This window comes from Panthera pardus, unplaced genomic scaffold, assembly GCF_024362965.1.
Source record: "Panthera pardus isolate Hobbes unplaced genomic scaffold, ASM2436296v1 HiC_scaffold_3, whole genome shotgun sequence".
Taxonomy (NCBI): domain Eukaryota; kingdom Metazoa; phylum Chordata; class Mammalia; order Carnivora; family Felidae; genus Panthera; species Panthera pardus.
This window is the reverse complement of record NW_026526876.1, coordinates 14,288,936-14,301,480: the sequence shown is the minus strand read 5'-3', so window position 1 is coordinate 14,301,480 and position 12,545 is coordinate 14,288,936. Positions and strand designations below refer to the sequence as shown.

Genomic DNA, 12,545 nt, shown 5'->3' with positions numbered 1-12,545 from the left:
GGGGACAGGCCCCTACACACAAGCAGGGAGAAGAGCTTTTGCAGAAAAGGAGATCCCGGTGGCGCAGACGCACGGGACAGCCTGGGAGAGGCGGACAGGACACCACACCCTGGGACGCCCAGGAAGGCTGCTCCGTACACACTGCAGATCAGCTAGAGCGGAAAGATGGCACTTTCCAAATTAACCTACAGTTTCGGTGAATTCCAACTCGACCAAAAACCAAAAAGCTGGATTTAGTTTTGTTAAGAGTCAGATCGGCTAATTCGAACATTCATATGGAAAATGCACAGGCGAGCACATCCAGAAATGTCATTAATAAGAGTGAGGACAAGAGATCAGAATTAAAACGTTTCCAGGGCAGGGTGCCTAGCTGGCTCAGTCAGGAGGCCACGGGGGTGGGCATGTGACTCTTGATCTCAGGGTGGTTGAGTTCAAGCCCCACACTGGGTGTAGGATTACTAAAAATAAATACGCCTTAAAAAAATAGTTGGATCCAAATTTTAAAAAAAGTCTCCAGAACGATGCGTCACAGTGCAGGGGCCCCTGTGCTACCAGGGGCCATGGCAGCAAGCAGCGTGGATGGCTGCACGACAGGGCAGGCCAGAGATACTTTTTTGTTGTTTTTTAAAATTTTTTTAATGTGTATTTATTTTTGAGAGATAGAGAGAGAGAGAGTGCACGTGCACATGAGAGGCGGAAGGGCAGAAAGAGAAGGAGACACAGAATCCGAAGCAGGCTCCAGGCTCTGGGCTGTCAGCACAGAGCCCGACGTGGGGCTCAAACTCACAGACCATGAGATCATGACCTGAGCCGAAGTGGGAGGCTTAACTGACTGAGCCACGCAGGCACCCCCACCAGCGGTACCTTTGAATGCAAGTCCCACGTGAGGCCCATGCACACGCAAGCATCTATATACGTGGGAGCAGTAACATGGCACGTCGGGGACAGAGCGACAGCTAATGAGTTGGCTTTGCTTCTTACCCCAAAATAAGACACAGATGATCAAAGATTCAAAGGGGAAAAAAACGAAGTCATGACAGTACTAGAACCGAGGAAAAGAATTTTTAAAAATCATACTGAGAGGTGGGCCTTTCTAACAATGACTTTTTTCCCTTATAAGAGTCTGAGGGACTAAAGCTCTGGGACTTGATGAAGGAAAAAACGTGTGCAATCTGGCAGTCATGGGCTAGTTAATTCCCAGAACTCACTAAAATCACCGAGTTGAAGATAGCGGCAGACAACCTGGGCCACTGAGACTGCCCGTGAGGATGGAGGCCAGCACAGAGGCCCCAGCTCCTCCCGACCCGTGGCACTGAGCACCAGGCAAGAGAGCAGCAGCCTGGAGCTGGCACAACATGCAAGGCGGGCACCAGGGGCTAGGGGTGTGGGCGCTCCAGCATCCAGAACTCAAGCGCCCCCATCCTTGGAGAAGGGCACCCCATACCCCATGTGCAGTTCTCCCCAAGGCACATGCCAGCTACCAGCTACGCAGAGAGGCGCAAGGAGCACCTGCCAAGAAAATCAAAGCTAAGCGGAGAATTTAGCAGTGTGAGGGCGATGGCGTTGAGCTGAGACCCTGGAAGGGCTGTGCCCTAGGAGTGAGGCAAACCACAAACAGACTCACCTCAACTGAATACGGGCCTCCTGCCCATCCTCTGTCTGCTGGAAGGCAGCATCTTTCAGAATCTCTACCAGTTCTCAAACAGAAACTACCAAGCACACCAGAAGACAGGACCAAGTGACAGAAAACCAAGAGGCTGCAAAGGATCAATATAAATAACACTGACAACTTAAAACAGTAACGGTATCTTGTGATGTTTAAAATGTATATGTAATTAAAATACACATAAAAAAGAAGTTTTAAAACTAAAATACACAAAAACAACAGCACCAAAGGCTAAAGGAAGGTAAACCGAGGCAAAATATCATGGGATACTTGTCTTATCCGGGAAATGGTAAAAATAATTTATAGCCAACTCTAAGATCCATATTAAACTGCCTTGTATAACCATTAGAACAGAGATGTACAACTCCAGCTAAGAGAAAAATAAAAAGGTGAATACTTAAGGGGCACCTGGGTGGCTCAGTCGGTTAATTGTCCGACTTTGGCTCAGGTCATGATCTCGTGGTTCAGGGGTTCGGCCCCGCATCGGGCTCTGTGCTGACAGCTCAGAGCCTGGAGCCTGCTCTGGATTTTGTGTTTCCCTCTCTCTCTGCCCCTCCCCTGCTCACACTCCATCTCTCTCTCAAAAAAATAAACATTAAAAAATTAAAAAAAAAAAAAAGACGAATACTTAAAATGCCTGACTTATCCAAAAGTCAGCAAGAAAGAAACAAACAAAAAAAGAACAGATAGGACAAATAAAAAACAAAGAGTAAGATGGAAGTTTTAATCCCCCCCAAATCAGTAATTATATTCCCTATAAAAAAATCTTGGGGTGCCTGAGTAGTTCAGTCAGTTAAGCATCCGACTTCGGCTCAGGTCATGATCTCATGGTTTGTAGGTTCGAGCCCTGCCTCAGGCTCTGTGCTGACAGCTTGGAGCCTGGCGCCTGCTTCGGATTCTGTGTCTCCCTTCCTCTCTGCCCCTCCCCTGCTCATACTCTGTCTCTCTCTGTCTCTCAAAGATAAATAAATGTTAAAAAAAAAAAAAAAATCTTACTCTTTTTTTTTTTTAATCTTAAATACTCTTATTAACAAACTGGATAAAAACAAAACACTACAAAAGCCAACTACATGCTGTTATCTAAGACATACCACAGATATAAAAAGCATAGAGAGATCAAAAAAGGATAGAAAACTATACTGTGTAAATATTAATCCAAAGCAAAGTCAAGTTAGTCACGCTATATCAGACAAGACCAACTTTAAGGACAGAAGCAGTCCCAAAGATAAAAAGAGACGTTTCACAGGAAAAAGGGTTAGTTGGGCTTAAAAAAAAAAAAAAAAAAAAGTTAAATATTTGTTTATTTTTGAGAGCACAAACAGGGGAGGGGCAGAGACAGAGAGGGGACGGAGGATCCCAAGCGGCCTCTGCACTGACAGCAGAGAGCCCGACGCGGGGCTCGAACTCACGAACCTCGAGATCATGACCTGAGCTGAAGCTGGCTGCTCAACTGACTGAGCCACCCAGGCGCCCCAAAAAGGGTTAGTTTTAACAAGAAACAACCAGCCTAAAACGATATGCTCCTAATAACATAGCTTCAAGATAAAGAGCAAAGACTGATACACCTAAAAGGAGAAATAAACAAACCTACAATTACGGCCTGACTTGTCCTATCTTTCCCTTAACTGATACACGAGGTCAAAAAATGAGCAAGACCACGTAAGATCTGAAAATCGCAGTCAGTAAACGGTCTAACCACCCACAGGCCCTGAGCATCCACTGGAGAAGACCACGTGCTGGGACACAAAACAGGCCTCAGAAATGTCAAAGCGCTGAAATTCAAGTTCTTCAGCGTATGTTCTCCGACCGCAAGGGGATCGTGCTTGAAAACAGTAGTACAAAAGGTTACCAGGAACCCCAAAGGTCTGGAAATCTAAAGAGAAACCGTGGGCAAAGAAGACAGAACGAAAATGAGGAAACGCTGTGCCGTGAAGGGCGGTCGCGGTTCTTGCGTCTATGGTTTGCTGCAACCCCATCGAAACCCAACACGGCTGTGTGGAGGGGGCTGAAAACTGACACAGAGACAGCGGGGACCCCCTTGCAGAAGAACGAAGGAAGGAGCTCCCCGCTGCCTGACGTGCAGACTCACTGTAAAGCCCCCGCACTCGGAGCAGGGGCCACGCCAGCACCAGGACAGCCGGACAGACCAGCCCCAGAGGCGTCCCCGGCAGTCCCCTGAGGGCACAGGTGACCGGTGATAGCAGGGCCACCTCAGTGGCGGGGACAGAGGGTGCAATCAGCTAGAAGCCCTCACCCTACCTCCCCATCCGTTCCAGACAGAGTGTGCGTCTGAATGTGAATGATAAAAGCTTCCAGAGTCTAACACGGGAGGCTATCCGTAGGACCCTGCAGTGGGCAAACGTTTCTAAAACAGCACATAAAAAGCACCCAGCAAAAGAAGGGTGACAAACTGAAGTACACTAAAATTAAGAACAGCTGTTGGTCAAAAGGTATCATGAAGAAAGTGAAAAGGTCGCCAAGAGCGAAAACATCTGCAGTAGGTATTTCTGAAAAAAGATTTAGATCCGGAATCTTCTAAGAACTTCCACAAAATCATTAAGAGAAAGACAGCACGCCTGGGTGGCTCAGTCGGTTAAGCATCCAACCTCGGCTCAGGTCATGATCTCACGGTTTGTGAGCTCGAGCCCCGCTTCCGGCTCTGCACTCTCTCTCCCTCTCTCTCTGCCCTTCATGGGATTCTCTCTCTCTCTCTCTCTCCCCCTATGTCCCTTGTGCCACTCTTTCTTTTTCTCTCTAAAATAAATAAACTAAATTAAATTTTTAAAATAAAAAAAAAAACTGTTTATAAAAAGAAAGGCCAACAACCCACTAGCTGAAACGGGACAAGACGTGAAAGGCAGTCACAGAGGCTCCCACGGCGGACATGCCCACGTGAGGGGGCTCAACACCACTAGTCATCTGGGAACTGCAAATTTGTTTTTTAACTTTTTTGATGTTTATTTATTTTTGAGAGAGAGAGAGACAGAATGCGAGTGGGTTGGGGCAGAGAGAGAGGGAGGCACAGAATCCGAAGCAGGCTCCAGGCTCCGAGCTGTCAGCACAGAGCCCGACGCGGGGCTCGAACTCACAAACTGTGAGATCGTGACCTGAGCCAAAGCTGGTCGCTCAACTGACTGAGCCACGCAGATGCCCCATGGGAACTGCAAATTAAAACCCACACGAGGTGCCACCGCACAGCCCTCGGAAGGACTAGCATCTGTGACCAGGACAGCAGATGCAGAAGCAACTGGAATTCTAATGTGGGGCCAGAAGACCACTTTTGGAAAACTGGCAGAAGTTTGGCGAAAGCTGCCGAAGCCGGGGGGACGTAAGCCCGGGACCCGCTACCCCTGCCTCAGTGAATCACCGACGTGCTGCACGCACATCACAGAAGAGTCTCGTGGAGGGTCCCACCGTCTGCCCTGGGGGAACCATGCGATGTCACGCAGCAAGAAGAGGCAAGCTGCCCGACCCCGCGGCGACACAGCTGGCCACAGATGTGACGCTTGGGTAAGGAGGCCAGACGTACACAAACACGCATTGTTAGACTCCATTTACCCCAACTCGAAGACACGCAAAGTTTTTCCAAGAGGTCAGAAGACAGACGAGCAGTAACCTTTGGAGGGGAAAGACTGTGAGGCAGCCCAGGGAGCCTTCGAGTGCTGGAATGTTCTAAACCTGCCACGGACGGTGGCTCTGTGGCTGGGTTCACTTAGCAAGGGGTCAGGCTGTGCGCAGAGAATTAGGGGCTCTGCTGTATGCATAGTACACGGTACTCCTGAAACAGTCACCAAACCACACCGGAGGGGAAGAACTCAGCAAGCCCCTACCAGGTTGGCAAGAGGCAAGTCTATCCCAGCACTCGGGCACACACACAGTCGTCACAGTTGTCTCCACGCGGCAGAGGGCACCCCATCACGCGGTCCAGGGAGACAGTGGGGGCGCCGCGGCGGGGGAGGGGGGAGCTGGGGGACGGGTGCGAAGCGTGCAGCACACACGCACTCACGGAAGCGCCACTCACCGTCCAGACACACGGTCGCACAAAAGCACTCCGGTATTCGGCGCTCGGCTGAGGAAGCCGGTGCGACACACACACCTGGCCCCCGGGAACCTCCCCACGTCCGCATGGCAGCGGTGTGTGGCCTGACCCTGTGCCTCCTGCGCCATCCGGACCAAGGACCTCGCCTCCTGAGAAGCCCTCGTGGGACAGCACGACCCCCCGCCTCGCCCCGAGCCCAGACCCAGCCCGTGGGGCCGAGCCACACTCACCTGGGAGGAAAGGGCGTTCTTGTGGATTTTCTTATGGATCAGAGCCGGACAAATGAAGCAGATGAGGCTTCCCATCGTGGCGCCCGTGAGGCCCAGGATCGTCTCCACTGGGAACAGGAAGCAACAGGGAGGGGTGAGGGCCAGCGGCTCCGGCAAGGGACCGAATGAAAGCTCTCGGCAGGCCCAGGCGAGCAAGCCCCTTGCCACGAGGCCCCTCCACGCACGCCTCCAGAACACGAGTGGGAGTGGAGGCACCCCTCCCGTGCCCACAGCCACACTGAAGGGGACGCCGTCCGAGGCTACAGGGGGGCACGGCGTGGGGCCGGCGGCCCCAGGAGAACCAGAGGCCAAGAGGCCACGCCTTCCCGGCCGTGGAGTCTCAGCCTAGCTCCATGCTGCCTGCACCTCAGTTCCTGGCCAGTGAAACGGGGCCAACGCGGCTCCCTCCCTCGACCGCGTGGGCCTTGGCGAGGCAGGGGCGGGCGTCTCTCCGTAGGGTCCGGCCCAAAGCGAGCCCCGAGAGCACCGCCCTGGTTCCTCCCAGAGCACGTGGGCGTCCAGCAGGGGCTTCTCGGATGGCTCATCTTAAATCACCACCCCCTCCGCCTCGCTCGGCGAGAGACGGAGCAGGACGGGTCCTCGGACGTGTGTGGGAGCCAGGACGCGTGGAGGGCGGACGCCTGGCCGGTTACCTGGGGGGAGCGCACGCAGGCCCCGCCGGGTATCCGACGGCAGGAAGCTCTGTGTGTCCGGGAGAACGCGTTTGAGAGCTCAGACCCTGCTCAGGTCCTCCCTCGGTGATGTGTCATCAAAACCGGGAGTCAAGAGCACAGGAGCTGCCGTAGCCCCTCGTTTTCACAAACCGGGCCCGCGTCCCCGCACCTCCGTCTCCACCCAGGGCTCAACTGCTCAGGTTTCTGCGTGTGCTTGTGGTTCCCTGAAGCTGAGACGTTCATCCCACGCTTTTCTTGGGGTGCCAAAGATTCACTGAGTGTCTAGACTGTTCTAGGACACCAGGGAGGGTGGCAGGAGACTCTGGGATGTGTCCTGGTTGAATGAGACTCCAGGCAGGGACGGCTCCGGGGTCCCTACGCGTAATACAGGGACGCAGGAGGACAGGGGACAGGCAGAGGGCCGGCAGGAGATCGGGCCCCGGAGCAGCCTCCCCCCCACACTCACCGTTTGGGATCATGATTCCACCGACCATGGTTCCAAACACGACAGAGAGGGTGAGCGCTTTAAACCGCAGAGGGGGCATGTACCCCCCAGCGGTAAAGGTGCCATCTTTCTGCTGGGTGAAAGAAAACAAAAACAAAGGTTTCGAAGTGACTGATCTCCTCCCCGCGCTCCAGCCAGGACGCCCTCAAAGGGCCCTGCCTTGTGTCGCCGACGGGCGAGGGCGAGGACGAGGCCGCCAGCCGCGCTCCAGACACGGCCGGGCCTGGCTCGGCAACGTGACTGGGAACCGGAGACCCAAACCGGCGAGACGCCAGGAAGGCACAGGCTGCGCCTCGCGTCCGGCGGGGAAGGGAAACTGGAGAACTCCGTTTCTCGACACGTGAGCGGCAAATCCTTCCGTCTTCCTTTAGAGCAACCCGCGGGAGAGACGGAGAACAGCGCCGCGTGGTAGCAGCACGGACACCAGAGCCCAGCCCCAGCCCCGTGCACACCGGCTGATGGCTTCAGAGCGCAGCGGGAGCCCCGGGGCGCCCACTCCCGGCACACCCTCGTGCCACCCGGTGCCACCCACTGTCCCTTCCAGGCGCTGGACACGCAGCCCGAGAGGAAGGAAAGGACGCCGCGCAGTGTAACCAAGGCCCGCGCACCAGAGCAGCGCTGGGCACACAGGAGGGGCCGACCGCGGTTCCCGCTCGTGGGCTGGGAAACACCTCTCCGGGGGAGCCTCAGAACCTTCCATAACCAGAAGTTCAAAGCACCCGATTTCCAGAACAGACCTTGACGCAGGCGGCTTTCTTAGGACGGCCGCAGCCCGACTTTCTGAGCGGCTTAGGAGGACGGCTCGCACCTGGTCTGGCGAGGGGGAGTGTTAGGGCTACCCCTCTGGACCCGAGAACTCCTGCCTAGAAACCTCCCCGGGACTCCAAGATGAGGGGGGGAAGGGGAAGCTCCATGTGCGGAGGAGGTCGGGACAGAGTCACCCCCGAGAGGTCACGCGTGAACGCCCCGCAACGACCGGAGCACCCACAAGAGCTGGGACCCAGAGCAAGGGCGGGGAGGTGTTCGCGGTTTCCACGGAGACACGCACTCGCAGAAGGGAGCGCACTCAGGGAAGGACTCTAAAGAGACACACGCTTGCCACGTCATCTGTGGGAGGACGGAGAGACACAGATGAAGTCTCTTTCTTCATTTTTGAAAGTTTTATTTTTTATTTTAGAGAGAGAATATGCGAGTGGGGGGGAGGGGCAGAGAGAGAGAACCTTTTTAATTATTTATTTGTCTTTATTTTGGGGGGGGGGTGTGAGCACAAGCCAGTGAGGAGGAGAAAGAGAATCTCAAACAGGGTCTGTGCTCAGCATGGAGCCCAACGTGGGGCTCGATCCCACGACCCCGGGATACTGACCTGAACCGAAATCAAGAGTGGGATGCTCGACCGACTGAGCCACCCAGCCACCTGAGTTTTTTCCCTTGATTTACCATTTCCTCTACTGCCACCATGGATTTTACTTCTTAAACGATAAAAATTGGGGTGCCTGGCTGGCTTAGCCGGTCAAGTGTCCGACTTTGGCTCAGGTCACGATCTCACTGCTCGTGGATTCGAGCCCCGCGACAGGCTCTGTGCCGACAGCTCGGAGCCTGGAGCCTGCTTCGGATTCTGTGTCTCCCTCTCTCTCTGCTCCTCTCCCGCTCGCGCTCTGTCTCTCTCTCAAAATAAACGTTAAAAAAAATAATGTAAACGATAAAAATGCATTATATACAGAGGCACAAATGCCGCTCATACACTAAGCGGGTGTTGGCAACAAACCATGAAAGATGGACGCGAGCAACTCACCGTGCAGAGGTGGGGCGGGGAGCCGACCCAGCCACCACCCCCAAGGGACAAAGTGCGACGTCGTGCCATGCCTGGCGCCCAGGTACCTGAACGACGGGGGGTGAGGGGGACAAACCGGAGGTGGAAGGACCGCCAGTCCTTCAGGACTCAGCCTCTGCCACGAGGTGCTGTCTCTGGTGGCACCACCGGTGGGGGCGGGGGGTTGGGGGGGTGGCCGCCTCGAGCGCATGCCAACCACGTGGACAGCAGGCCCCACTCTAGCTCTTCTGGAGGCCCCGGCAGCCCGCCCTCCCCAATCTGGCTACTGGACCCCCCGTCTCCTGGAGTTCAAGACCCCAAACTCCCCACCTGCTCTGCGGCCTCGGCAGTTCACGCGGAACTTGTGCGGCCACCAGGAGTCCTGGCTGACACCGCACACCGGACTCAAGGACCTCAGGCCAGAGTCACAAGACACGGCCACGGAAAGAAGCTGCGAAAGAAGCTGCGAGGCTGTGGGCTCCCGAGGACGGGGACTCCCACAACTTGGGGCACGAACTGTGACACAGAACTTCTGTTTTTGACTGGGCAACACAGAGCCGAGAGAAACTTCCAGTTCCAACCCATGCACGGGAAAACGTCTCATAAAGGGCTAAGCAGGGCCCTGAGTGCACACATGAAAGTGAACGAAACTCAGCCTCTTCTGGAAGCTTCTGTCAAACTGCTGAAACTTTAAGTTCCACCAGCATGGAGAGCACCGGGCGCCGACCCCAGTGCCGACCTGGCCATCGTCACAAAGTGGCTCTTCCACGTTCCCACACATTCCACAGCTTCAAGGGCCCAGTTTCCTGCTGCATCGCTGTTTCGGGGATGACAGCAGGGGGCTGTACAGTCACGGGAGCGGGCCTTCGCTGTCCACTCTCCACGCGCCCCACGTGAACAGACCCCTTCGTTCCAGCTCTTCTCTCCAAAGTTGGCTTAAAAAAGTAATAGTAATAATAATCCCAAGGTGCCTGGTCGCTCAGTCGTTTGAGCGTCCAACTTCGGCTCAGGTCATGATCTCCCGGTTCGTGGGTTCGAGCCCCACATCAGGCTCTGTGCTGATAGCTTGGAGCCCGGAGCCTGCTTCAGATTCTGTGTCTCCCTCTCTCTCTGCTCCTACCCCACTCACGCCCTCTCTCAAAAAAGAATAAACATTTGGGGCACCTGGGTGGCTCAGTCGGTTAAGCGTCTGACTTTGGCTCAGGTCATGATCTCGTGGTTCGTGGGTTTAAGCCCCGCATCGGGCTTTCTGCTGTCAGCACAGAGCCTGCTTTGGATCCTCTGTTCCCCGCTCTCTCTGCCCTTGCCCTGCTTGTGCTGTCTCTCTCAAAGTAAGTAAACCTAAAAATTGGTTTTTTTAATTAAAAAAAAAAAAAAAGAATAAACATTAAAGAAATTCCAAGGTGCCTAGTGGCTCAGTTAGTTGAGTGCTGACTCTTGATTTCAGCTCAGGTCACGATCTCACAGTTCGCAGGATGGAGCCCCGGTCGGGCTTGGTGCTCACAGCACACGCCTGCATAGGATTCTCTCTCCCGCTCTCTCTGCCCCTCTCCTGTGCACGCGTGTGCCTCTCTCTCAAAATAAACATATAAAATATATAAAAATTATTTTTTAATTAAGGTAAGTCCCTATAAAAGATTTCACTTTAACCAAAGCTTTTCCATTTTTTTAATTTAATTTTTTTTGAGAGAGAGAAAGAGCACGCGCATGTGCAAATACATGAGCTGGGGGGGGAGGGAGAGAGAGAGACAGAGAGGGAGGGAGGGAGGGAATCTCTAGCAGGTTCCACGCTCAGCATGGAGCCCAATGCAGGGCTCGATCCCATGACCTGGGATCATGGCCCAAGCTGAAATCAAGGGTCAGACGCTCAACCACCTGAACCACCCGGGTGTCCCAAAGCTTTTCCATTTTTAACTAGGAAAAGCTCCCCCTACCACCACCTAGAAAAGAAAAGACCGAGCAAAAGCCAACAAAAGAGAACACGATTCAGATCAGGAAAGTATTTCCCTGGCCAAGTGCGGTCCGAAGGGCCTCGAGAGCCTTACCTGCTGCTCGAAGAGCAGTGTGTTCAAGGCCTGTCGGCACGGCAGGATCATCATGGGGAAGCCCACGGCCACCGACATCATGAAGCCCACGCGCATCATCTCCGTCACCAGGTTGGAGGGAAAGTGCATCAGCACGTTGCCCGCGGTGGCCTCGGTGAAGCTCACGTAGCCGAAGAAGCCCACCTGTGGAAGGACAGCGGCGGAGGGCGGGAGGTGGGGCCGTGCTCCCCACCCCCGGAGGCGGCCACAGAACCCTGCACAAGCAGCTCCGGCAAGCCCATGGCGCACGTCGGACTCTGGCTCGCAAACCGCCCCCCCGCCCCGCGACCGGAAGGCTCAATTCTGCCGAGGCTCCGGGAGCTTCCCGCGGGGACAGCAGGCACCGGGGAAGCGGAGCCGCCCCAGCGGAAGGAAGCCTCCGGACGCCCCGCAGGCCCCGCACGGCGGCCGGTCTTCATCTGGTGCAAAACCGAAACCCGGGAGCCGTGGGGCACACCGTGCTCGCCCGAGGACGGACACAGCGGCCGCCACGTGGACGACAATCTGTGTGGACCATCTGCAGAAACCGACACGACGCAGAGGCCGCGAGGCTCGGGGAAACAAGCTGGGATCTCGGCACAGCCATGATTTTGTGTGCGATGCGAAAACCAGAACAAATGGGAACACTAAGAAGTCTGGAAAAAAATCTACCGAAATGTCAACTGTAACGGCACCTGGGGGCTGGAATCGGAGGTTATTTTCTTCCTCCGCGATTTTACACTTTCTAGTTTCTATTAACAGACATGCCCCCTTCCACAGCTGACCGGCAAAGGTCTCGGAGAAGTCGAAGGAGCCTCCCAGCCAGTGCAACCTGGGAACGGTCCCAACGCCCAAACGCCCCCCGGAACAGGAGCGACGGCAGCGCCGCCCAGGGCAGAGCGGCCTTGCGGGTGGCCGTGGAGCCGAGCTGAGGGGGTCTGTCCCGTGGCCACCGGGCACTGGGTGGGAAAGGAACAAAGGGCCAGGCTGGTGGCGGGTGGGGGGGACGGGAGGATGGGGGGGAAGGGGCCGAGAGCCAAGTCCGTTCCTGACGCGGGAGACAGGAGAGGGCGCGAAAGGGCTCCTACCGTGACGTAGAAGGTGGTGACCACGTTGAGGGAGGAGGCGAATATAGAGCTCATGGTTTTCACCGACGGCTCGTCCAGGCTGTCGTAGGTGGGCAGAACCTGGCTGTAGAAACGCAAGCCACTTCAACAAGCAGATTCCAGAGAGATACGCCCCGTGGCTCCCTAGTTCCCAGGTCCACGGTCGAGTCTCCAGCACCTTCCAACCACACCCGCCACCACAGTAAGTCGGGGCCACGGCTGACCACGGTTTGGACGGCGGACTGCAGCCACTTGCACCCGGAGCGCACCCCCCCCCCCCAAACGAGCTCTCTGTAAACATTTCACAAGTGCCACAGGATGAAAGGCCATCTGTCCCGCTGGAGCAGGAGTGTGGCCCCCGTGCGGAGTGCTGGGCTGCGCTGGAGAGCACGCGCCCGCAGGAGAAACAGGAA

The 12,545-nt window shown here is 55.3% G+C and overlaps 1 protein-coding gene across 1 annotated transcript in view; it reads right to left on the bottom strand.

Annotated features, from left to right (window-relative positions):
* The window catches only part of SLC38A10 (solute carrier family 38 member 10), a 46,475-nt gene that overhangs the window by 18,442 nt on the left and 15,488 nt on the right, over window positions 1-12,545 (bottom strand). The window contains 4 exon segments of the mRNA XM_053892282.1: window positions 5,936-6,042; window positions 7,115-7,226; window positions 11,009-11,191; window positions 12,115-12,217. Of these exon segments, the coding sequence (XP_053748257.1) occupies window positions 5,936-6,042; window positions 7,115-7,226; window positions 11,009-11,191; window positions 12,115-12,217 (505 nt within the window).